General features: G+C 34.2%; 1 protein-coding gene across 3 annotated transcripts in view; it reads right to left on the bottom strand.

Moving 5' to 3' along the window:
* Positions 1 to 658: 658 nt before the first annotated feature.
* Positions 659 to 26,696, bottom strand: part of NUP58 (nucleoporin 58) — a 44,740-nt gene continuing 18,702 nt past the window's right edge. For 2 of the 3 annotated variants that reach the window (XM_045567620.1, XM_045567621.1), the window contains 7 exons: positions 24,022 to 24,101; positions 21,907 to 22,025; positions 21,417 to 21,499; positions 17,962 to 18,163; positions 12,442 to 12,540; positions 10,679 to 10,774; positions 7,309 to 9,449 (listed from right to left, as the gene is read on the bottom strand). In XM_045567620.1, the coding sequence (XP_045423576.1) occupies positions 9,280 to 9,449; positions 10,679 to 10,774; positions 12,442 to 12,540; positions 17,962 to 18,163; positions 21,417 to 21,499; positions 21,907 to 22,025; positions 24,022 to 24,101 (849 nt within the window). In that variant the 3' untranslated portion in view covers positions 7,309 to 9,279. Of the gene's footprint in view, positions 1,021 to 7,308; positions 9,450 to 10,678; positions 10,775 to 12,441; positions 12,541 to 17,961; positions 18,164 to 21,416; positions 21,500 to 21,906; positions 22,026 to 24,021; positions 24,102 to 26,696 lie in introns of those variants that run through there. The other variant, XM_045567622.1, reaches the window with a different exon arrangement.

The following is a 26,696-nucleotide window of genomic DNA, read 5'->3' as shown; positions in this document are numbered from 1 at the left end:
TAATAAGAATGTAAAATGGTGTAACCACTTTGGAAAAATTTGACAGTTCCTCAAAATGTTAAATATAGAGTTACCGTATAAACCAGCAACTCTACTCCTAGGTATATACCTCAAGATAATTGAAATCATATGTCCACACAAAGCCTGTACACATTGATAGCAGCAACACTCCTAACAGCCAAAAAGTAGAAACAATGCAGATGTTCATCAGCTGATGGATAAATACAAGGTGTTGTTATACACAATCGAATATTATTCGGCAATAGAAAGGAACAAAGTACTACTGGCATATGTATACAACAACATGGATGACCCTTGAAAACATCATGCTAAGTGAAAGAATCCAGTCACATCTATATAAAACATCCAAAATGGACAAATAGAGGCAGAGAGTAGACAAATGGCTCCCTAGGACGGAGGGTGGTGGTGCTAGGGAACAGGAATGACTGCTAATGTGCATGGGGCTTTTTTGGGGTGACAAAAATGTTCTAAACCTGGACTGTGATAATATACAATTTTGTAAATACACTGTGTATAAACCATTAAGTTTTACACTTCAAATGGGTAAACTGTATGTGAATTATATCTTAATAAAGCTGTTTTTTAAAAAAGTGAGTTATATAATTAGAATTAACAAATATTTAATTCACTATACTTGGTCAATTTTATTTTGTATCAATTTTTCCTACTCCATCTGTGAATTTTCCACACTCCCTTACATACGTTATATTGGCAGCCAACTTCCCAGTTCCTTTAAACACTCCCAGGATCTGAATATGCTCCATTAGGTTGTCCTTAAACATCAAGGGCAGGTTTTCTTAATGCTAAACATCTTGACTTAGTCAACACTAAGCCTTACAGTGCTCTTCTTAATATGATTTACAAAATGAGAATCAAAACTTCCTTGCAAAGTGGCATTTGTTGATTCAATGACTGCTCAGAACTGGATTTTTCTTCCTACTTCATTGGTTTCTGTAACACTGGGTTTTCGAAATCCAGTTAAAACCTGTGATTTATTGCCTGAGAGAAAGAGAAAAATAGTTTAGACTGTATTAGGACAATTGTTAGTATTTATCGCATGCTTAGCTAACACCAGGCACATATTTAAACACCTTATACATGCTAACTAATTTTAATCTTCACAATCAACCTATCAGATGGATTATCTCTATTTTACTAATGAGGCACAAGATGTTGAACAACTTGCCTATGGACATACAGCTACCAAGTGCTCAAGCTGAGATTCTAACCCCAGTAGCACGGTTCCAAGGCCTGTATGGAGAAAGGCAGCAGAGGCTCACTGAATTAACCCTTTTCCCACAGCATTAATTCTTCAATTAATAAACATTTATGGAATCCAATTAGATGGTCAGCATTGAGGATACAAAAACAAACCAAAACTAAAACAAGGGCTCCTGTCCAGGGATTACAGTCTGATATGAGAGACAAATATACCACCAATAATTAAAAATATAAATAGGTCAGCCTGTGTCATAAGGCCCAAAGTCCAATCAGAGCAAAGAGGTGCATCCTAACTTTGCTGAACGACTTAGAGAAGGACGAGGAAGGATGGCAGTGAAGGGCTAACATTTATTCCAGACAAAAGAACAGCCTGTGGTATGAAAATGCATAGTGTTCTGGAATGGCCTTGGAGCATAAAAGGAGACAGGACTGTGAGGGGCCTTGCATATTATGCTAAGGAGTTTGGAATAACGAGCACCAATGAGTATAGGCCTGACGTGATCCTGTTTGTACTTTCAGAGGTAACTGTAGGAACTCTGATGATGAACAGGGGTAGAGACAGGGAAAGCAGAAACACCAGGCAGGAGGCTGTGTTAACAACCGACATAAAAGACAAAAAAATTTAAGCAAATTAAGTATCTGTAATTTATTTCTCTTTCAGGTGTATAAGCCATCTTTGGTCCCAGGACCATGGTTAACTCCATCTAACGCAGCACTGTCCAACAGAAATACAATGTGACACACATGTGTACTTTGAATTTTATACTAACCACATTCAAACAAATAAAAGAAACACGTGAAATTAATTTTAAAAATATTTTATTTAACTCATTATTTCAACACATCAATATAAAAATATTAGCAAAATGTTTCATATTCTTTTTAAATACTAACTTGAAATCCAGTGTGAATTTTATACCTGAAAAATTTTCAGTTTGGATGCTAAATTTTCCTTGAAACTACTTGTTTGCATTTAGATTTCATAAAATCTACAATTGAAAACACAGACTCAGATACCTAAGTTGTTCCAAACACACTTAAATGTTGCCCAGTATTTGAACTAGTCAGTTTTAAAATTTAAATTGACTGAAGTTATTCAGTTTCTCAGTGATACTTGCCATATTTCAAGTTCTCGGCAGCCACATGTGGATAGCGGCAACCACTCTGGACAGTGCAAACAGCACTGCCTCTCAGCCACAGCAGAATGACCTGCCAGACGCTCCTGGCTGGTTTGTTATTATCAGAGAGCACAGGATTTATAAAGTGGAGAATCCCTAATTCCAAACCAGCTGCAAGTAAAACATAGTTTATAGGAGCAAAATACATTCTTCTTGAGACCAGAAGGAATAAATGCTCAGCACATTATTGTTTTTGCTAACTTATTTAAATGAGTATTGTTCTTTAGATTAATTCCCTGTTCAGCTAATAGGGAAGATGTAAACAATGATTTGAAAAAATCTTTTTTATTAACGCACCTATACAAACACAAAAAACAAATCCCACTATCCAAGTCATAAATAAGGCCTTCTGCTTAAAGCTATATTTGGAGCAGACCCCTAAAATAGAGTCCCGCTACAAAACACCTGAAAATTATGAGTAAAATTTTTTAAAACACCTTTTAAATGCATAGCTGAGTTAGCAAAAAAGTAAGATGAATTCTTGGAAGCCAAAAATGAAGCAAATGTGTGAAGAAGGTGGGGCACTGACACTGGTGGCTGTCAATAGTCAAAGGCTTAGAGGTACAGCCCCTGCTCAGATGAGCCAAGGCCCTGTGGCAGTTTCCCAGTTGTCCCTCCAGTAAATGCCCCCCTTTTTGTTTACCAGTAGGAGTTTTAGCTGAGTCTGAGCACAGGACAGCTATCAAAAAACATTTCCCAGTCCTACTTGCAGCTACATGAGTAGGTTCTGGCCAATGTGATGTGAGCGTAAGTATGTAACTCCTGGATCACGCTCTTAAAAGGAGAGGTGTTCTTCTCCTCGCTCTGTCCTTGTTCCCGTGAGCTGGAATGCAACTACAGGTTGAGAATCCCTAATTCAAAATGTTATAAAATTCAAAACTTGAGTGCTGATATAAAACCACAAATGGAAAATTCCACATGTAACCTCACGTGACAGGTCTTACTCAAACCTTAGTTTCATGCACAAGATTAAAAATACTGTATAAGATTACCTTCAGGCTATGTGTGTAAGGTATATAAAACATAAATGAATTTCATGTTTGGACCTGGGTCCCACCCCCAGGATCTGTCATTATATATGCAAATATTACAAAATTAAAAAAAATCCAAAATCTGAAACATATTACAAATAAGAGATACTCAACCTGTATATTATCAAGATGAAAAGAAACAACAGGAACTTCCCCTGGAGACTGAAGTATCACTTGCTTCTTATTTTGAACTTCTTTTTCAAATTTAGGATTATTTTCAAATACGTGGTTCTTTAAAATTATAAATACTTCATAAAATTCAAATCATATTCATTGATCAAAGCCACCTATTTTTTTGACTCCCCCAAGATGAATTAATTTCTCCTTATATACTCAAAAATCTTCCTTCTTTAGCATATCAATAAGAAAGCCCGCTTTGTATCATAAATTGCATATAGTAAGAGTTAAAAACTTTGAATTCTGGCCCATCCACTCACTAGTTGAGTGACTATTAAAATATATTTAACTTCTCTACATCTGTTTTCTCATCTTTAAAAAACGAATACTACTACCCAGCTCATAGGACTGAAGATTAAATGAGTTAATGTAAGCAAAGCTCATAAGAGTAGGTCTTGGTCCTTATTTAGCACTGTTAGCTAACATTATAGAGCACAGACAATATCCTGCCCATATTTATATCCTCCCAAGTTCCCAGCAGTGGCTTGCACACAGCAAATGATTAAGGAACGTTTACTGAATTAAACTTATTTGTTACCAGGGGATTAAAAGAGGGGTGGGGAATGACAAGAAAGGAGTTCTCACCAAGTTACATCTACAGTACACTCTTCAGCACTGTAAACTTTGTGAGCCTGGTAGGTTTTTTTTGTTTTTGTTGACAGACAGACTAGGTAGAAGAAAATAAATGCATTAGATCAAATGAATGCAAAAAGGCAAATAACATTCTGGGCCATGACTGATTTCTCCAGTAATCCCTACTTTTTCCTCTATCAGCTGCTGTCTCTTGTTCTTGCCCATTTCCATGGCTCTCTTGGGCTTTTCAAAAGACCAGTTGAAGTTTACCACTCAGTACCAGCAAGAAAAAGATCTAGTTTCGCTTGGTCTGAGCCCAGATTGCTCTTTTGAGTTACAGGAGAAACTCAAAACTTCCTGGAAAGGCTTTCTTGTTAAACTTCTCTTCATAGGGAAACAGGAGGAAAGGTCAAAGATGGGCTGCACAGGTGCGACCCTTCCTTCTTCATAACACTCTTTACATCCTAGAAATTATTCTTCCTCTTTTTAAATCCCATAGCCCTTGGTACTTACCTTGCTCTGATCTATAGTCTATTATATACTTTTGGTTTCCCTCATATAAATTGTGTAATCACATTATCTTCAGTGTCTTTGTAGAGTTTAGGCATTCAGTGTGCTATTCCGATAACACAGACAGGCAGTATAACATTACGCTTTGGAATTAAACAGATCTGGGTCCAAATCTCAGCTGCATGACTTAACAGCCACGTGACCTCAAGTAAGTTGCTTAACCTAAGCCTCAGTTCCTTCATTTATAAATTGGAGATTTCTGCTTTATAGGGTAATATTGAGATTAAACAAGTATATAAAGTTCTAAGTGTGGTGCCCGGAACAGACTATGTACTCAATAAAAGGGGATATGTTGTGATAGGCAAAGAGGACTTTATGAATGAGACTTACATTAGGTCCTCCAGCTCAGACTTTCCAGGAAACGGGCCTGTGTCAGTGAGCCCCAGGGCCACGTCGCCTAATAAACCTGTCTTGGTGTGTGCTTCCAAAAGAGCAGTGCAAGGAAGCATCTTCTGACAGATCATTCAAACCCAAATAGTTCACAAAACAAGTAAGTCCCTTACAATATTTCTAAAGGCACTATTCAAATTCCCTTCTGGCAAAAAACACTATTTGAAATTAGCAGGCCATTAACTTGGGCTTACTATATTATCATCTAAAAGGACAATAAATTTGCATTTATAATAATGCAAATGACCTTATACCTACTACAGGATAAGAATCTGCACTCAGAAATAAAATCAAGATGCGGTTAGGGAAAAAAATCAAATAAGAATATAATAAATATCTTGCTGAAGGAATAAAAGACCTAACAGATACATATATCATGCCATACATATTAAGATGTCAATTCTCCCCAGATCATAATATTAATATATTTTATTTGTGTAAACCCAATCAAAATCCCAATAGGTTTTTAAAAGAAAAATCGAACTTGATAAAATTCATACTAAAGTTCATCTTACAGACTAAAATAACCACCCCACACAAAAACAAAAAAAGAGTAAGATAGGGCAGCTTCCATATCAGGTACCAAAATAAAGCATCTTGCTACAATGATTAATGCAGTGCAGTACTGGTGCAAAAACACTTAATAACACTATAAAGTGTCAAGGGTTATGCGTCAAATGCTTTAAATTAGATTATTAATACAACCACCCAGGTATATTAAGCCCATCATTTTTCAGATGATGAAGCTAAGGTCTAAGAAAGCTAAGTAACTTGCCCAAGATCACAGAGTCAAAGCAGGATTCTGAACCCAGCTGATTATAGGTATACCTCACAGGAAAAATTTTAATATCCATTATTTACAGACCTCCTACAAATAAAGGAAAAAACCCTAAATAGCCTGGTATAAAGATGGACAAAGGATGTATCACGCAATTACATTAGTAGGCAAGTAGCTAATGTATGAATAGTAAGTTCAACCTCACAAGGACTTACTAGGATTGATAATAATGATTACAAAGAATGCCAGGAAAAGGGTATTCAGACACAACGCTAGGAATGTCTATTTGCATAGCATTTTGGGAAGGTAATCTTACATTAAAACACGCAACTTATATGACTTCTCAGCAATTCCTCTTACAAAATCAACCCCGAAGAAACTTTAAACAGAAGCACAAAAAGTTATATACAAGGATTTTGCAACTTTTTCTGTCAAACTGAAATAGTGAAAAGAACCTAACTGTCCATCAACAGGGAATAGCTGGAACAGATCACAAGATCACAGTACACCCATTCTGTGGGACAGTATTAAATGGGATAGTATGTAAAAAATAAATTTATATGAACTGACACAGAAAGATGTTGATGATATACCATTAAACAGGAAAAACATCAAGTCACAGAACATAGGTTTTTTAGCCTAATTTGTTAAAAAAGGAAAAAGAAGGATCTAGGAGAGAATAATAAGATGTGAGAGCATGAGAGAGAATGTAAAAGGAGAAAACATTTGTACACGTATGTTGAAAAAGGCATTTTTTAAAAGGGTCTGCAAAGATAACACCAAATCATTAGACTGGATGCTAGGGAAGGGAGTGGGGATTAGGACCTGAGAATTGAAAGGGTCTTTTGCATTTTACTATTTTTTCTATATAACTAAAAATGTTCAATGTTTTTGTAATTTTGAGAAGATAAAAACAAGTGACATGAGCTGGGTGCGGTGGCTCTTGACTTTAATACCAGCTACTCAGGAGGCTGAGGTGGGAGGATCACCGGAGGATTTCCAGACCAGCCTGGACAACATAGTGAGACCCGCATCTTTTTTAAAAAAAGGAAAAAACTAGCTGGTGGTGGGCACTTATAGTTCTAGCTACTTGGGAGGATCGCTTGAGCCCAGGAGTTTGAGGCTGCAGTGAGCTATGATTGTGCCATTGTACTCTAACCTGGGTGACGGAGTGAGACCCCATCTCTTTAAAAAAGAAAAGGCAAGTGACAAAGAATTTACTATTTGTGTTCAGACTTCTGTTTTAAAAAACAGCAAGATGTATAAACCAGTGAAGGGAAAACACTAAAAACCAACTAAAGAGAATAAAAGAGCAATAAGAAAACTACATATGAAGAACTACTGACACCTATGAAGATTCAAAGCAATAGACACAGTAAGTTTTATTGTTTCCATAATAATAGGGTCTGGACAAAGTGAAGACAATGGACACAACGACAACACATTAAAACTCCTATCACAAAGTAATCTGTTACAAATTTCCAGTGGTTCAACATATTAAAATGTAAAATATATAAAGAAAAAAACAAGAAATATAAATATTCAGATTTTTGCAGCACAATACAATGTCCTTTTTAAAAAAAGTTTGTTGCAATTACGTATGTAATTCTGACAGTAATTCAAAACACACAACCATACCCTTTTCCTAACCTCCCCCATGATCTGGATCTGGGGATTGCAGTAATAGAGAAATATGCAAAAATAAAAACAAGTTTAGTGCTCAGAGACAAATAATTTTCCTTATTTTAATGCATCAAGGCGCAAAAATTTCAATTCAAAAAAGCCAATCATTGCTAAATGCAGATAAATAAAACAGATTTGGCAACACTTTTATAATCAAACCCAACTAACATTACACTAAAAATGTGTGTGTGTTTGTGCAATACCTATTTTAGAAAAAAAGGTGCCTTGGTGAAAATGATTCTGAAAATATTCACTAATGCACATTATGTACAAAACCTTTTATATAAAAATTAAACTATTTTCAATGAAATTCCATGTTCACATCTCATCTGAAAACTGTACTTGAAAGATAAATAGTTCTACCTACTGATTTCTCTCTAAACTCACAGCTAAGGCAGTTCTCTTTCCAAGGGTTTTCTTTTACCCACTCAGTGTCACTAACACTAATATAGACAAATATTATACAGATGCAACCTGACATGCCTATGCATTTTTACCTGGAGCTCTGTTCACTGTTATAACATGGGAGAGTTTATAGTTGCTACAAAGAATATTTTTCTTTCTTAAAATATATTGTTTCTCTATTCCAAATTAAGCACTTACTTAAGACATTAAGAGGCTGAGAAGCCACTCCATTTGGTGTCAATATCAATAGCCCTGTAAGAAAGAACTCTGTATTGGAATAGCTAGAAAAGTTCTCACTAAAGTAATAGTGCATCCTTTACCTGCATAGAATCAATTTGGCTTAATAGCTCTTTGCCCCCAGAACGCCAGTCTGGAGTTCAAATATGCTCCTGAAGGTCCATCTCAGATAAGAAAAAACATTTCATAGTAGTAGTATGAGGATATATAGGATAATAAAAGTCGTTAAAATCTGTTTGATAAGTCTTACAGCATTCCTCATTTTGAGTATCTGTGAAAGGTTAAGGAAGAAACAAAAATGTAAAAGACTGGGGGCAATGAAGTCAAGTTGGTCAAATATTTAAGCCAGTAACCATTTCGATGAGTCTTTAAGCAAACAACTGCAATGACTTGGTACCTCTAGCTCATCATTCTACAAGCACTGAGGATATGAAGCTTAAAAGGTGAAAAATTGAACACCCTTAGAAAAGGGGAACAGTCTGAGGCAAAAGTTGTAGGTCCGTAAATATATATTTTTATGTACACACAACTGTGTGTATTATTCTGTATATATTGACACGCATATTCACAAGATGCCCTGCAGTGTAATTCAAAAGGCCTTGATGAAGGAACAAACTGATTCTAGTACAGGCCCTACAGTTCATACCATCTGTGTAAGAAACAAATGTACATATATTCACATAAGGTAAACCTTATCAACAAAAACATTTTTATTAACACTAGGCCAGATAGTAGGTATTAGGCTAATGGTTTCTTACCATTATCAGTGACATAATCCAAACATTTCTTACACTGAGAATCAAATTAACAACAAAAACACAACTAGGTTTTTAATTCATGAGAAAAAAGATGTTCAGTACGGCAAACAGGAACAAAGTTCAAATTCCACGGTAGGGAAAAATATCAAAACTTTATAAATCTCCTGGGGTGCAATGTAATTACCGCATCATTAGAAAAATAGACTCATAGAATGAACGAGCTGCTATGGATCCTCTCAACACATCAACCCATATTTTTATCTTTTTCCTCTTTTGTTTCCAGCTGGAGGTTTCTTCAACTGAAGGAGTTGTCCTCCTGTTCCAAAACCTGCAGAGGCAGGATTGGACACCCCAAATGTCAAACCAGCTGATGCCGTGATGCCAGGATTGCTGAAGTTAAACCCAGATGTACTTGAGCTGCCAAAGCCTTATGTTTAGGGAAGAAAATATTCATATCAGAAGTTAAATCACAAAAACAAATATAAAAAACGAGGAAGAATAGTAAATTTCTATCTGCAAGAATAGCTTAAAGCCCTAAACTTCTAACATGAAATTCTACAGGAAAATAATTTAGCTAACAACTAAGTGGCACCTTGAAAGACAGGTTTAGTGATGCAGGCTGAGAGAGAAACCTTAGCACAGATAAGTGAAATCTATAGAAAACTTCAAGTTGCCAGAAATTTTCCTGTTAATTATGTATGTCAAGGTGCCTTCCTCCTTCAGCCCCACAAAAAACATTTTATCAACATGTAGAAGAGAGACTTTCACAACATCTGGACCAACTCTTGCAATCCCAAGTCCTCCAAGAAAGCCTTAACCTACAATGTTCAGGACAATGAACACACTAACGAGCAGCACTTACTGCTCTGATTTTATAAGCGCCCTTGCAAAATTAAGGTCAAGTACTGCTACTGTCTAATTAACTGATACAATATTTTAGATTATAATCCTGATACCACTCAATTCTATCATCTTACTCTGCTGGAACTGCTGATTTTAAACACTACTTAATATTAAGCGGAACCTCCTTCAAATTCCCCAAATTTAAACACATCTTTAACAGTATTGTCATTATTTTAGACATGCTATTCATCCCTAAGTACTACACATTAAAGCAAGCCACTAATTATAACTATAGAGTAAATGTAAAAGTGATGGAGTTTGGGATTTTCTACAAGAGTCAAAAGATTATACCTATTTCAAAGACGAACTAGGAACCAAATTAATCATCATTTGAAAGACTCTTAAAACCAGAGGGTCTTATAAATGAACATCTCTGGAATACAAATCATTCTCCTGGATGAGTAATGATAATAACCTGGGTTAAATTTTCACGATGATAGGTTCCTTTTTGCAATAATAAAGAAAATTGTTTAACCATGAAGTCAGTCACGAGGGATCAAATGAATCTCTACTTAGTTAAGATAGGATATAATGATTTTTTAAATCAACTAAGAAGTCTTCTTAGAAATATTTGACAAACCTGCCCTTTAGTTTATAAGCGAGATAAGGCTAAATGATTAGTTAGGCACACATGCTTCATTTGGGGGGTAGACACTGATTCAGGGAACTTTTTGGGTTATTGGAAATAACACTTTTAAATTAAATAATTTGCACCTTTAAATTTGCCTGAAATTCAGGCAGAAACACACAAACCTGCACTAAGACTTCCTGAGGGTTTATTTGTTGTTCCAAATCCAAATGTGGAGGCCCCTGTGGTGCTGCATCCAAAACCAGAGCTAGTTCCAAATCCTAGTGGAAGGGTAATAGAGAAATATACAATGGTACATAAAACACAGGTTAAAGGATACTGACAAGTAAAATTGAAAATTATCAAAGTTCTAATAAATACAGTGCTGAAAAATATGGCCTTATTAAGAAAATCTATTTACTCTTTTGCTTAAGATTTTTAGAATAACCAGATTAATTCTGAAATAAAACATTTATATCTATTTAGATTGAGTTTATGACCCATCAATAAAAAATGTTTAAAGAACAGGGCCATAAAAAACAAGGTATTAGTATTTTCTCTCCCAAATGTGCTAGAAATTTTATTGACCATTCAAGTATGATCTTAGTAAAATAGTTATAAACATTTCTACTTTAGGAGTGTTTCACTTTGCAAAAAACTCACAAAAAAACAAATTCATAAATAAGCATGACACATACAACAATGTAAACACTAAGTACCACACAGTAATTTTCCTCTGCTCTTTACCAAGGCATTTTTGATTAATTAAGAATCTGTACCATTGAAAAACTCTGCATCACTACATAATAGTCAACCGCTTTAAATCTACTCAACAATGGATTCCTTCCATACTACTGGCCAATGCAACAGTGAGAAGTTGAGGGTGGAGGCATCATGTTTTTCTCTTAAGAATACCGTTTTCACAGTTTAAAAAAGAAATACTTTTCATCACACTAAAGTCACGAAGAGATTCTAAGTACTTTAAGACTAGTTTCTACTCTCCTAAGAGCCAGGTGCTCCATAAATAAAGTTCAAATTCTTTTTAGGTTATTTTGTAATAGCTTATCTAAAATACTGAGTTAGACAGTATCACTGCCTGTAACTCTTAAAAAATATGATCACAAATTGGATTCTAAATTATAGCAGGAATTATGCTGCCTGCCATGATTCTAGTAATTGCTAATACAGAACAGACTCTGTATATGTTAAAAAAATATTATATATTAAATAAATAACCATAATAGCTTATAGGCCTCCCACCTTACATTTTAGTGGAAACAAGGGAAACTAATTCATTACATTATAATATGCTTGTCTAAATACAACCAACTTTCAATTATCCATATCAAAGAATTGTGAATGCATTTGTTATTTAGCATAGTGTTTTTGCAGAGGACTTACCTTACTAGAGTTAATTTGCAAAGCTATTAAAATAAGCTTAATTGCTTATGTACACAAATATGTATATATGCAAATATGCCAAAAGTGCTTAGAAATGGACAGAAGTTGAGCTGTTCAATTTATAATAATTTCCCCATTTAAAGTACTCATTTTCAGAAAAAAAATAATGACTACAATGTATGTCATCCACAAGTATAATAGTTTGAACTCCAAACTAATAGGAAGACTACCAATTTTTAAAATTTTAATTAAAAATAAGTTTATTAAAACTAAGTAATTCTCAAGTTCCTATTTCAACATATTGCTTTGAAAGTATGTACATCCCTACCACTTAATTTTAATACTTTTTTATATCTCCTAGTCACAAAAGATGGAATGATTAAGCTCTAAATCTAATACTAGAAAGCAATGATTATATTTGGAGAATCATTTTTGCCAGATGGAACCTTAACTTCCAAAACAGCAGTAGATCCTCTTAGAGACGTTTTTAACAGGCTAGTATCAATCCAAATATATTCAATGAAATATGAGAAAAGTTAAAGTGTACCTCCAAGGTTTGAAGAACCTAAGCCACTTGACTGCAAGCCAGTGCCAATACCTGAGCCGAATGGCGTTCCAAAACTAACTCCCAGAGATGGCTGTGGCCCTGGTATAAAAAAAAAATGGGAGGGGGGAAAAAACAAATTTGCCTTACTCTTTCAAGATTAAAGTTTCTTTATGAAATTATTTTAAAAATGAACAGTAATTACTTTTAACTAATTCCATTTGTTAAAACTTAGTTTTTCAGGATGTCTCTTCAGGCTAACTTATCTATCCCAACTGTTTTACCTATCTAAACTTTAAAAAATTTTTTTTAACTAACCTGTTCAGAACTAGACAATTAAAAGAGGTTTACCACAACAAAAGTTGAATGTTAGTTTAATCTACTAAATAATTTGAAACATTTAATGTATCACAAATTATAGTTCTTTTAGATTTACCTCTAGAATTATTTTAGATCTCCCCACTTGTTTTCTGATAAAACTAGTTGGTATAATCAGTAAAGGTTTTTGCCTTTTTTTTTTTTTTAAAGCAAGCTCCTTAGTGTTAGAGTCAAGTCTCAATTGACCAAAAGAGACTGACACTAACATGGCAAAACTATCATGTTACTTCATAAGAGTATAAGTACCCAAAAAACTAGGCATGATTTCTTATATGAAATATAAATGATATAAACAAATAGATAAAAAACAAGACAATGTTTTATTTTATTTAATTTATTGTTCATTTTAAAGCAAATCAATTACACAGTAACATGACAATTCCAACTTGTTCACAAAAAGTGATAATTGAGTTCTATTCTTAAGTTCTGCTACATCACACCACTTATCACCTGATTAAATAAGAGAGATAATGAACATTTACAAAGGCACCGCTGTGTACCTTGACAGATTCAATACATTCAAGATTTCAATTCAGAAGTTTCTTTCCAACATATTGGAAAATGTACTCAGATGCAGTCATCCTTTTCCCATTTGTTACTTTAAAGATTTTGGCTGAGTTTGTTTGGCAAGAATAGCATCAAACTTACTAGCCTCTCTTTTTAACTACTATTTTTTTTTTAACTAAGCAGAATACAAAAATCTAAAAATCTCTCATTTGATAAATAATTTATGAAAATTATTTAATAAATTTCATAGTACAATCTTCAGTATTGTCTTTTTCAAGCACAGTGATCAGTGCATCTGAAAGTTGAGGGAATTGCCAAAGTAATATACATATTAAAATTTAAACTTTTAAAGAAATCAAAGCCTTCAAGTTGTCCAATGAAGAATGAGGTTTATATATTCAAAAGGTAGTGTGAAATTATAAAGCATTTAAAGAAAAACAACTCAGGAACTACATTTTGCTACACTGGGACAGAAACTGGACTTTTCAAATAGCTTCTACCCAGAAAATAAAGAATAACAACGAATAGCAGCCAAAATTCTTATAATACTATTAAAAAAATAAATTAAAAAAGGATTTAAATTTTTACATCCAGTTTGGGATCAATTTGAGAATAAAATACCTGCCTAGAAGCTCTTTTGTAAAATGTTACTATAGGAAAAAGAAATCAAGCATATTACTTTCTGATTTCTAATAAAAATAATATGTAGAAAACACATGTCCAGTTTCTTTAACATTGAGAGACTTAAAAGTTTCACATGTTAATAGGAGGCACTGCTGGTGGAAGACCCTAAAGAATAATGCACACCACAGCCCTCAGCCTTACAAGTCATAAGAGTTACTCAAATAGCATTCTTTTTGTTGTGTGTGGGTCTGTTTTTAAGAGCAATAGAACATGGTTTCTCTAATCATCAGTATTCAGGATATAGGTAATCAAGAACTCATATCTAACGATGACAAGACTTTCCATTGCACAACAGATACAAGATATTTTGAATTTTGTACCTTCACACAAATTCTGAAGGCAACATCATTTATAAAACTAGTAGGCAAATGTATAACATTTTTTAATAGTAAAAACTCATGATAAATATCTCCCATGCCAAAGTATTACCATATATTACACTCTGGCCACCATAATATATTAGTTTCACTATTAGAAAGCAGAATCTAAATCCTTCAGGCAAAAGTTACGTAAACAATTCAAGAAGTCTGCTTTGAAATCTGAATAGTCATTCAATGAGAGCTTCTTAGTTCCATAAGTAAAACCAAGTTAGTGGTGATATATACCAATGATTGCCCAAAGTGACATCTTCATGTAGAGTAACATTTTACAAAAGTTACCATATAATATATTCACACACAACAAAATCAGGTTTAGCACTGTAAATCATATTTTCCAGAATAAATTCTACTTTCTTATGAGTAAAAACTGCATTCACAGGAAAAGGACTAAAGTGCTAAAATTTTTTATAATTTTCCATGATCACTCAAAATGCCTAATGTAATTAGTATGGTTATTCCCAAGTCATATTTTATAATAAAATAATAGTTTTTCTTTAAAAACAAAAAACATCTTTTCCCCAGTTTGAAAAATTTTGCTTTCACTGACTTAATGGGGAATGTTCCTTTGGTTATTAAACACAACAAAATCACAAAACCACAAGAAACTAAGATGAAATACTTAAAAGTTTCCTATTTAACACTACACCTTACATCTCCAAACCTACACTAAAAGCTAGAAAGTAGGAATTTCGAACAAAATGTCTTGGCTCTCCTTAAAACAGCAGCTAAATCACATAAGTGTTATTATGTAAACATCAAGAACTTTTAAAAGTTTCAAAACACAATAGCAAAACTCAGTCCCAGGTACATTGCTTTAAAAAACTATCCTAAATTAAAATTATACTGAAAAACCTAATGTAACTGTCTTACATTTTTTAGGATTGGGAATCACTTGCAGACAAGTGTCTACATCTGCCAACATGTAACTAACTTATCTATGTACTGATGTTCATTTCATACCTAAACAGCCTGCTGGTTATTCATCAATTCTCTTTAGCCTTCAGAAAAAATAACCATAAATCACATATGCCTAAGCCCTATTACATATTTTTTCCATTAAATAAAAGAACTGAAGAAGGGTCAAGAAGTCATTTAAGTCCATTCCTTCACCTCCAAAAAAGATACCACAGAAACCACCCTCAGAAGGTAGCAGTCTAAAAAGCTATCTGCTCTTTACTCATATTAAAGTTAATGAAGTCAAGGATCCATATGCAAAAAAAAGTCAAAATCCCTCGGATAAATCTTGTAGAGATCAACAGGGATGTATAAAAACAGCACACAAGCTCTATCTAGCTTTGTCTAAATGGTCTAAACTTTGTTATTGGCACATAAAAAAGATTTCATGAAAGTCACAGAGCATAAGGAATAACTCACTGGGTACAAAACACAATAAACAGGGACTTTCTAAACAGGCTATAACTCATAAAATCATTACATATGTATCTTAACAGAGTTCATACATCTTGCAATCACGGTGACATGACTTAAATAACTAACATTCTGATTGGGAAGATAGAAACAAATGGACCACAGAGCCTGAGAGACCTTTAGAGAAACAAAAAGAAAAAGAGAAGACAATGCAAAATTGTTATCACTTAGCTTCTCAGTTCTAAGAATTCATACAACTCATAGTGAAAACACTTCAAGACTATTTAGGTTGATAAATTACAATTCCTGCCATCTGATTAGAAAGCCCGTATGTGGACTTCAAAATTGTAGGGAACGCTGAAAGTAGTCAATTTCCCCAGAGCCCGGCAAAAGTCACAAAATGAAAGCCTATGAGCAAAAGGCTCCTCAAGATGATTGCTCCAAATTAAGCTAATATTCTCCACCACCACAGAGGGCAAAGACCACACAACTACATTGTCTAACTTTGTATTCCCCAAGCCTCGCACACGGCAGGCACTCATAATAATAGAATGAACACGTACCTTCATATATCTGCGAGCCCAAAATGTATAAGTGAAAACATACGAACATCTCAAGATAAGACTGTCTACATAGGAAAGTTTAAAAACAAAACAAAAAACCTTGACAGAAGGTTTTGCTTCAAGTTTAGGTATTTGCCATGGAATATATTCACTTACAACATAACATTTAAGTGACATATAAGTGACTTTTGTCAAGTTTTATTAGAACGGAAATCTACTATTTTTAAAGAACACTTAATCGAACCTACATTTATCTGATCTACTTTAGGATTAATATTGGCTCTAAAAAGTAAACTAGTACTATCGTTGGCTTGATTAGCTGGTTAAATAATCATGAGAACTGATGGTTGTGATTATGGGATTGATTCTTGATTGATTAAAAGAATCAATCCCATAATGACTTTTTCCCTCCAGAACTTGAGTGCAATCCTACACTCCAGCAGCTACTAGATAGTGCTCATGTGAGCCACTATTCACATGGGTCCAGCCATGGAATGTGGAGGATTTGGCATAAATCCATCATCAACCCTTTACTAATGGCAAGTAAATTCTGTCATCTCCAAATGTGAAGAACAATTTTTTAAACTGCCAATAGTGAAAACCAGAGAATGCTTCCCCAGTAGAGGCAGCCTGAATGCAATCTAAATATGTACTTTTTACTTTTTTTGTATTATAATTTACTACTGGACTATATGGAACTCAGAAAGAAGAATACTACAGAATAAGCATCACTCAAAAATTTATAGATGATTAAACAAAAAAAGATAAATATCCATTAATACTATATTTTTCTATGTCAAACTTCAAACCTCACAAAAGGGACTACAGGAGTAAGACAAGTAATAGCCTCGGACAGATATAGGACCAAACACTGTAGAACTAGACCACAACGTTTCTCTCATTAGAAGCAGAACTGAACCAAGGACTAAAATGATCTGCTTTCCAGTATTTCACCAATTATTTTCAACTGCTCAACCTCCCAGTTCCTCCTTAACGTGCAATCCACATCTCAAAACACCTTTTTCTTGCTCTTGCTACTGTTCTGTTCACTTTGAAACAGTACAAATAGTTCTAGCATATATCTTCTTCAAAGTTTGTTTAGAGGGCCTGTATTAGGTTTCCTGGCAACATATGTACAAACAAACCTACTACTGATCTTCAACACACCCCCAGTCAATAAAAACATACTTTATCCTGAATGTGGGTACTTTGTAATCACTATGTATGAGGAAAATGAGAATGCACCATCTATCAGTATCATATGAAAAATGCAACGTGTGGATGGATTATCTCTGACTTTAAAACAATAAATGATACAATCATGATTTTAGAAGCTAATGTTACTTTTAAATGTAATTCAGTAGTGAAACACCAAGTTCTAAAGGGCATTTATAGCAATACAGCAAATAACATTAAGTAAATTCACAATATTCAGTATCTAATTGATATATAATTATTGCTAAGACTACCCTGCATTTTTATCAGGTATGTTTATAATTGTGTCCATCACAATTTTTAGATTGTATTGGAACAGCTATTCATAGAAATTTCTTCAGTGCTCACACAAAAGGAAGACTTATAAAAATGCACATAAATGTTCTGCATTTGAACAGAAAGAAGCTATAACTTGAATGCATTCAGACCTGTAGCAGGCTGTTGCTGCTGTGTAAGTGTTGCAGCCATGGCAACGGCTGCTGCGTTTGGCATGGTGCTGAAAGGGGTGGGTCCAGTAGTAACTCTGGGTGCATTCTGCCACTTCTTAGCTTCTGTTCGCCTGGCTTCAAACACATCTACAGCATCTCCCAGGAACATTTTCCTGTAGCCAAGGTACTGTTCTTTGAGCACCTAAAGGAATAAAAAACATGAAAAGGCTAATCAAGTTCCACAGTGACTTTGGTAATATGTAAATGATGTAACTATGAAATAAGTTACCAAAGATAGTTCAAAGACACTGCCAAAATTATATATTCGACCTAAACACAAATCAGAGTGCTAGTAATGCACATTGGTGTGGGAAGTGATGAGTATGAGAATTCTATCACTCTCTGAATAGTTTATTCCCTATTTTTGTCATATATCTTTACAATATGTTGCCTAAAATATTCTGGCTTCATGAGACCATTTAAAACGATCTCATGTCTAGGCTTTTAGACAAGTAAAGAAATATTTAAATAAATATTCCAGTTTTTCATGAATTTTTCTCCTCAAATGTCCACCTTTTTCACAGCCATTAGATTAAAACAGCTTTTTAAAAAAGCCAGCACTAACTATATATTTTTTAAAAGGCCTGGGTGACACATGCTAAAATAAGATGGCACGTCTCAGCAGAGAGCACTTGGAAGATATAATGAGGGGTTCTACTTTATTGATACTGTTTGACTATTGTACAATGAGAACATTCATGTTGAGCTTATGAACTGAAACCAAAATATAAAAATTAAAAATTGAATTTGTAACTCCAGAGTAAGAAAAATTCCTAAATTCATAAACTGGGCAGCTTTTTCAAAGGCAACATCTTCTGATTAAGGCCATTAATAGGAATGATTGTTTCACTTTACACTTACTTAATACTTTCATTAAAGATTTAGCCTACTTTAAATAGGTTTTATAACACTTGTTGAAGAGATGTAGAATTTCCATATTTCTTACCTTTCTTAACAGAAATTAACAAATACTAGGCTCTTTGATTATAACAGGTATGGCATTTAGAAATCTTATTGTTATTTATAGTATTTAAAAGCTATCATCGGCCGGGCGTGGTGGCTCACGCCTGTAATCCTAGCACTCTGGGAGGCCGAGGCGGGTGGATCGCTCAAGGTCAGGAGTTCGAGACCAGCCTGAGCAAGAGCGAGACCCCGTCTCTACTAAAAAAAATAGAAAGAAATTATCTGGCCAACTAAAAATACATATAGAAAAATTAGCCGGGCATGGTGGCGCATACCTGTAGTCCCAGCTATAGGGGAGGCTGGGGCAGTAGGATTGCTTGAGCCCAGGAGTTTGAGGTTGCTGTAAGCTAGGCTGATGCCACGGCACTCTAGCCAGGGCAACAGAGCGAGACTCTGTCTCAAAAAAAAAAGAAGCTATCATCATCCTTGTGTGAGAATGTCAGTGTTTGACGTTCCAGTTACAAACTTTGCTACCTTTACAACGTACTAAAGTGAACTGAAAATTGGGGAAAATGCAAAGTCAGAATCAGGGCATATGATGGAAGAAAAACAAACCTTATTACTGATCTCCCCCAAATCCATCCTTCCTTTTCCTGTGCAATTCCATGTACATACCTATACAATATTTGGCATCAGTATCCCATATACTTTAGTTCTAATTCAGATAAGGGGAAACAATGACCCACCTTAGAAACTTGTAAAGACAATTAGTTGAAAAACAAAAAAAAAAAACCCCAAAAACCTGAAATCAGCCATGATTTATATGCCTAATTGCTAAAACTTCCAAATTTCTTAATATCAGTGAGGCCTGGCTTGATAAGGTAGCTTAAGCCTGTTTCAATAGATTATTTAATGAAAAACAAAAGGAACAAAAAAACACCTATTGTGAGATTTCGATAAGTCTAGAACTTATAGGTAGTTTGCTCACTCAAGTAAGCTGAAAATAAATGGCAGCATATCAAATCTGATCATGCAACATCCTTTGATTCTTGGGGATGAATTAAAAAAAAAAAAAGAGTAGATCAAAATTTCATGTTAAGTGTATTCCACATGACCGGGGGCTGTTTTATTAAGTAAGTGAATCTCAGTCTCATTGTTTTATGGTCACGATGCTGAAAAGGGTATACTTTTCAAACCAGATAGGAGAAAATGCCATTGAAAAAACATTTATATTTATATATTTACATCTGGGATTTGCTTTAAAATAATGGTGAGGAGGTGAGGTGTGCGAAGTATCCCTGTGAGGAGAATTGATAAAATAAGCTCAGCAGGATTTTAATAATGGTTTAAGTTAGGTGGTGGTACTTAAGCATTTATTATAATGGTATTCTGCTTTTGTATTTATTTGAAAGCTTTCATAATAAAAACTTTTTAGAAATCTGCACAACACATACTTCAAAATGCCAATGTTGAATCATCTTTAGGCGTTTAAAAGCATTAAAGTAACATTTATTGTAGGCTAATAAAACTTTCAAAAAAATCTGACAAAAATTCCTCCTTTAGAACAAAATTATTTTAAAGATTTGGTCTAGAGTTTTAAATTTACTAAAGCAAAAGTTCTAAAGTGTGCTACCATTTCAAAAATGGAGTAATTTATTAACTTTTCAAAAAATTCTGTTATCATGAATCAGATTAAAATAAAAATGAAAATGTTGGTAATCTCAATTAAACTCTATTTTACACAGTTAGTAATTTATTTAGACTCAAGTTTGGCTGCTTTCAATTTTAAGGGTTTTTTTGGACCACATATACTCTAAGAAAGAATTTAAGTACATGTGTTTGATTAGTTGGAAAAAGTGTACTTACATTTAACATTTCACTTAAATAAATTTTAAAAACTAACATTATTACATGAGGGTCAAAACATTCAGTGATAGGTCATTTTATTTACATTATTTAAGAAACACAAATGATTCCCTGTATTTAGAAGGGAGAAATGTTGTAAGTGGGTTTTTTATGCAGCAGCCAGTAAACATCTAAAACACACAAAGAATTAAGGCAGTGCAAAATGATTTTGCTACTAAGAATGCTTATTTTCTGTAGTGCTATTTACAGTGGTAAAGTGATGGAAACAACCTAAATGTCCAACAACAGAAGATGAGTTAAACGAATTGCACAAGCATACAATTAACTCTTTCATAACTACTAAAAATGATATTGTGGAAATGGGTATTAACATGGGAGGTCATTCATGATATACTACTGGAAAACAGTTAAAATAATAGATTGTATGGGGTTCTTGGATCTTTTTAAAAAGAATAGATACTATCAATGGTTGTGTCTGGATATAATTATGGATTATAGTAGTTTTTGTCTTTTCACTTATATGTAATTCTAATTATTTCTATACTAAGTACGGACACATTTGTCCCCAAATGAACAAATACTTGGGTCTAGATATTCAGATAGATGAACTGGCGATGAAAACTTACCTTTACATTTTCATGAATAGACTGAAGTTGTGCAGCTAAAGCTACAAATGTTTGATAAATTTTCTGCATAGCCATTGATAAATCTATAAAAGAAAATTATAGTATCACCCAAATATATATACAGCACAATTTTATTTTTCTATTATTTGAGTCCAATTTTTGGCATAGTGAATGTGCAGGAGAAAAATACTCTATCAATGTTCCCGTGGCTAGAGAAGATACAGACTGAGCAGACTGAGAGGAGGATATCTACATCAGTAATCTGGGGAGGAAGCAAAAGGCTCTAAGATTTCTGCCCTTGTTACTACAGCAACAACTCACATCATAAAGCATCTTACATTTTCAGAGAATCAAGAACTTTTAAGGAAATTTTCCTAAAGCAGCTTAAGATGACTACTAATAGCTATTTAAATACCTTTTATATAACCACAGTTTAATCTCTCCTCTACCAATAAAATATCAAAAAAAATTACCATAGTAAACATGTTACCTTGCGGGGTTATATGTGAATTATTTGCTTGAGTGGCAAGGTGGTTTTCTAGTTCTTCAATCTGCTGTCTGTACTGCTGAAGCTGTACCTCAAATTGCTGAACCAAGATTCTGAAGTAGCTATAAAAAACATTTAAAAAGTCACATAAAATTTTTTAAAATATTATTTTCTTTATATTCAAAATACCAAATAAGTAAATATCCCCATTTTAGTATGTTCTTTGAATTCATTTGAAGATATAATGTATCTTTAAGTGGCACAGATACTATCACTAGACCAAAAACCTAAATGTTGTAAATTATCAACGTATTATTCCAATCATGAGTGACATATCCAAATTAAGGAACATTCTACAAAATAATCTAATAGTTTTCAAAAGTATCTACGTCATCCAAGACAAGGAAACACTGAGTAACTACTACAGATTGTAACAGATTTAGGAGAAATTACAAATAAATGCAATGTGAACCAGATAGGATCCTGGAACAGAAAAAGTACATTAGTGGAAAAATTTGTTAAATTTAAGTAAGTTGCACAGTTAATAATATTGCACCAATGTTAGTTTCCTGTTCTTAATAATTATATTACAGTTCTATGTTAACAGTAGGGGAAACAAGGCAAGTAACATAAAGAAATTCTTTGTATTACTATTGTTTGCAAGTTTTCTGTAAGTCTAAAATAAGTTTATTATAAGGTTAAAAGTACAACTGTCAACCAGATTTTACAACCAAGTACTTACAGTTCTTGTATTAATCAAATTTGTAATCTGCGAACATTATAGCATACTATGGAAAGCACATGTAATTAGTTACTATTTTGATAAATTTAACCACAGACAGTGCTACATAGATAAAAAGGGATCTTGAATGGCATGCAAAGGAATCTGAATGCTTTTATCTAAGAAATAGGCAACTGTGAAAGCTTTGTGCAAAATTAGCTATGATGGCGGTATGAAGAATGAGACAAAATGATAAAAGTCCAGTGCATAAGCACATTCCATGCTAATCTGAATAACAGGAATATCACTGTCATTATTAATTTCCTGCTTTTGATAATTGTATTATGGTTAAGTAAAAGATTGTCCTTATTTTTAAAAAATACACACTAAAGTATTTTAGCATAATGAGCATTATTTTTGTAAATACCTCCAATTGGGGTAAAAATATATATATATACACACACATATAGCGAATAAGGAACAAAAGAAATATAGTAAAAAATGTTAATATGTGGGATATCTGAATGTAAGGTATATGAGGATATTTTGTTCTAGTCTTGAAGTTTTTCTGTAAGTCAAAAATTATATCACAATAAAAAGTTAAAAGAATAAAAAAAGTGAGAGACCAGGATTCAGATAGACCTCCACCACTCACAACTCACCTCTGCATGCCTCAGTCTCCTTATCACTAAAACTGGAGTAACAATAGCTATAGAGGTTTTGTGAAAAATATGAGATAAAGATGGACAGTGCTAAACACACTGCTTGGCAAATACTAATCACTTGCTAAATATTAGCTATTATTATCTGTATTAGTATGGAAAGATATTAAAACAGAGAAAAGACATATACCTCATGTATGGAAACAAGATGTATATACAAGCTGAGTGATACGATTACAGGTGGATTTTTTCCTTTACTTATCTACATTTTCTAATTTTTCTTCCTTAAGATATATTACCTGTGTAAATAAATAAAAGCTATGCAAATAAGTAAATGAGTTAAACCATACTTAGTATGCCTGTTTAAGGATGGGACTATCTCGAAATTATTTTTAATTTAAAGGTCCTAATGGGTAAAAATTAAGTTTCTACTACCTGCAAAATTTAATAAAGTGAAATAGACCCAGTTACATAAAGTGTAACTAACTGCATTATAGTGGTAGAAAGCTCAGATCTTAGCCTTCACTTACCTTTCAGTAAAATGTAGATAATAATTCGGATAAACCCTGTTAGAGTTATCAGGAGAAAAAAATTTTAAAATCCATATAGAGTGCTTACTTAACCCTGTCTTTCCATACAGTAAACTAAAAATTCTTAGCTTGTATATTATTACTGTTCTGTTTTCTTAAAGTGAGAAACATTTCTTTAAAAAAAAAAAAAAATCCAGTAACTTACTCAGCAGGAGCTGTATTTTCATGTTGAAGTCCAGGTGGTGTTTTCTGGGTTCTTAAAGCTATTTCAGCATTCTTTAATTCCTAATATACCAAATGTTTAAAAAAAAAAAAAAAGCCAGTTAAGAGTTAGGCTAAAAATACCAATCATCTCTGGACTGAAACTTCAAACAATGTCATTGTTGGAGAGTCATGCTGTAAGAACACATTAACTGCTATGTGAGTTGTATTTAACTCACACTAGTTTTGAATCTGGGGCCTCGTGAAGCATATGTAGCTCACATGTCTCTTCACCTGGGGAGAGAGAACTTATTTTTCAAGTTGCATATGACTCACACACAGAAGACAATAAAAAATAACATATTTTTTCATTAAATTAGACAGGATCATTTAGTTTTCAAAATTTTTATTCTATTTTCATAATAAAACACCATGTACCCAAGGAAAAAATTTTTTTTCTAGTGTGGCAGTCAATGCGTTAATATTATGGATGAAGCTGTTCTACAAGTTGCTAAAACCTTTTTTGAGAGATTAAAAATTACGCTTTTTTTAATCTTTTTTAAAGAAACAGGGTCTCACTATTGGTTAGGCTAGATTTGAACTCCTGGGCTCAAGCAACCCTCCTGCCTCAGCCTCCTGTGTAGCTGGGACTGCAGTTGCGTGCTGCCATGCCTTGCTCTCAAATTACACTTTTAATAAACTTTATGATAAAATTATAATGAGCTGCTCATCTATTTTTAAAAACTATGGATTTCTGTAGGATTCATGAAGCAAATTTCATCCACAGTGAAAAGATTATGCTGTTATCTAAAACTCTTTAATATGTAAATGCAGAAAATACTATTTTTTTAAAAGGCAAGTAGTAACATCGAAGCTGACATTGGCAACAATTAACATCAGCGTGCTTACTGGTGCCAAGCACTATGCTAAAGACCTTACTTGTATTATCTTGATTACTCCTCAACAATATTTTTCTTTTTACAGATGAAGAAATGGAGTTACCGGGACATTATGTAACTTGCCCAGTGCCAGGTTACTGGAAGACCTGAGAATTGAATCTAGGCAGCCCAATTCTTTTTAAAGTTTATACACTCTTATATCGCCTTCTACTATTCCTCAATGTATTTCTATCTTCTATGCCCACCACTCGCTGCATAGCAGGAGGCAAACAGTGGGCCAGCCAGCGAAGCCCCAACCCGCATCCACAGGTGCTGCTCCCCATTGCTCACATCACTGCCCAAGCCCCGCCTCCGTCAGATCAGCAGTCAGCAGACCCTCACAAAAGGCGTGTGCAAGGGATCCAGGTCGCGTGCTCCCCACAAGAGTCCAACGCCTAATCATCTGAGGTGGAGGGGAGGTGGCGACGCCCTACCCCTACCCCATCCATGGAAAAAGTGTCTTCCCTGAAACCCCATCCCTGGTGTCAAAAAGGTGGGAACCGCTGTTCTAGCCCGTGGTTTTTCAAGACTCATATTCTGTTTTACCGGTTTACATTCCACATTCTGATAATTTCACTGCTTTTTCAATCACTAAGTATTCTTTATTTTAAAAAGAATACCTTAACTTTATATTCCCTGTAGCAACCTCTTTCCCTCATTAAACCGCTAAGCTAAGTTCTTACCTGTTTTTCCCCTACCTTTTCACTCTTCAACTCAGGCTTCCATCCCACCCCACTCTAGTACAAATGCCCTCAAAAGGTCTGGACCATTCAAGCCTCTGACCCTTTCCTACCTCTCTAAGATTGACTCTTGTCAGGCTGAGAATCCTCTAATACTAAACTGCTTGTAGATCCTCAAACACGCCTATTTCATGTCCCCATGCCTTTGTTCATTCTCTTTCCATCTTATCAGTCTGGGGAACACCTACATATGTTTTAAGACTCAATGTAATGGTATCCTGCTCTGGACAGATGACAAAAGTGCCCACTGGAGCCCTTTGTGCCCCTATGGTATCTTGTGTCTGGAACATACTACCTGATTGATTGAACTTTCTCTCTAACATTGTAAGTCTTTTGATCCCTGATGCCTGTTGAAGTGCCTGGCACAAAACAGATCTTTTAAAAATGTTCACTGAATGACTGGAGAGCAATCCGGCACCCACCCCATCCTGAAAGAAGAACTAACCACTCTACTTATTTAAACTCTTGAGCTATTTACCAAAAAATGAGGTATGAAAAGATTTTGCTTCTGTATGATTCTGGACTACTCCTCCTCCCTCCAGAACTGCTTTTATTTCCCAGAAAGGCTTTCTTCGAAGAAAAAGTTATGGGGTTAAATAAGATTGATAACTATGTCACAAAGGAGTCAGAATTTTTTTTCAATTGGTAATTCACTAGGACTCTCAGTAGAGTACTAGCTCGTATATATTGAAATAAGAGTAATCTTGGATCAAATTCTTTTATATATCCTATAAAATTTTTGAAACTCAGCTCAGATGATTTCTCCATAAGGAAACTTTGATTCCTACCCCTTCTTCCTTTGCCACCTTTACACTCTTCTTAATCTTTTATTATTTCATTTACCCTCTCAGACTTTTAGTAGCTTTAGAGGTCTCGTCTTATCTCTAAAAGGATATTGACAAATCTGCTACATATTAGCTACTCCACAATATTTGTGAATGGAATCATCCAGTTTTAGAGTTCCAATGGCTCCATTATAGCACTCATTTCCATTCATTTCT

The sequence above is a fragment of the Lemur catta genome, chromosome 13, assembly GCF_020740605.2.
Source record: "Lemur catta isolate mLemCat1 chromosome 13, mLemCat1.pri, whole genome shotgun sequence".
Lineage (NCBI taxonomy): Eukaryota > Metazoa > Chordata > Mammalia > Primates > Lemuridae > Lemur > Lemur catta.
This window is presented reverse-complemented; position numbering and strand designations above follow the sequence as displayed.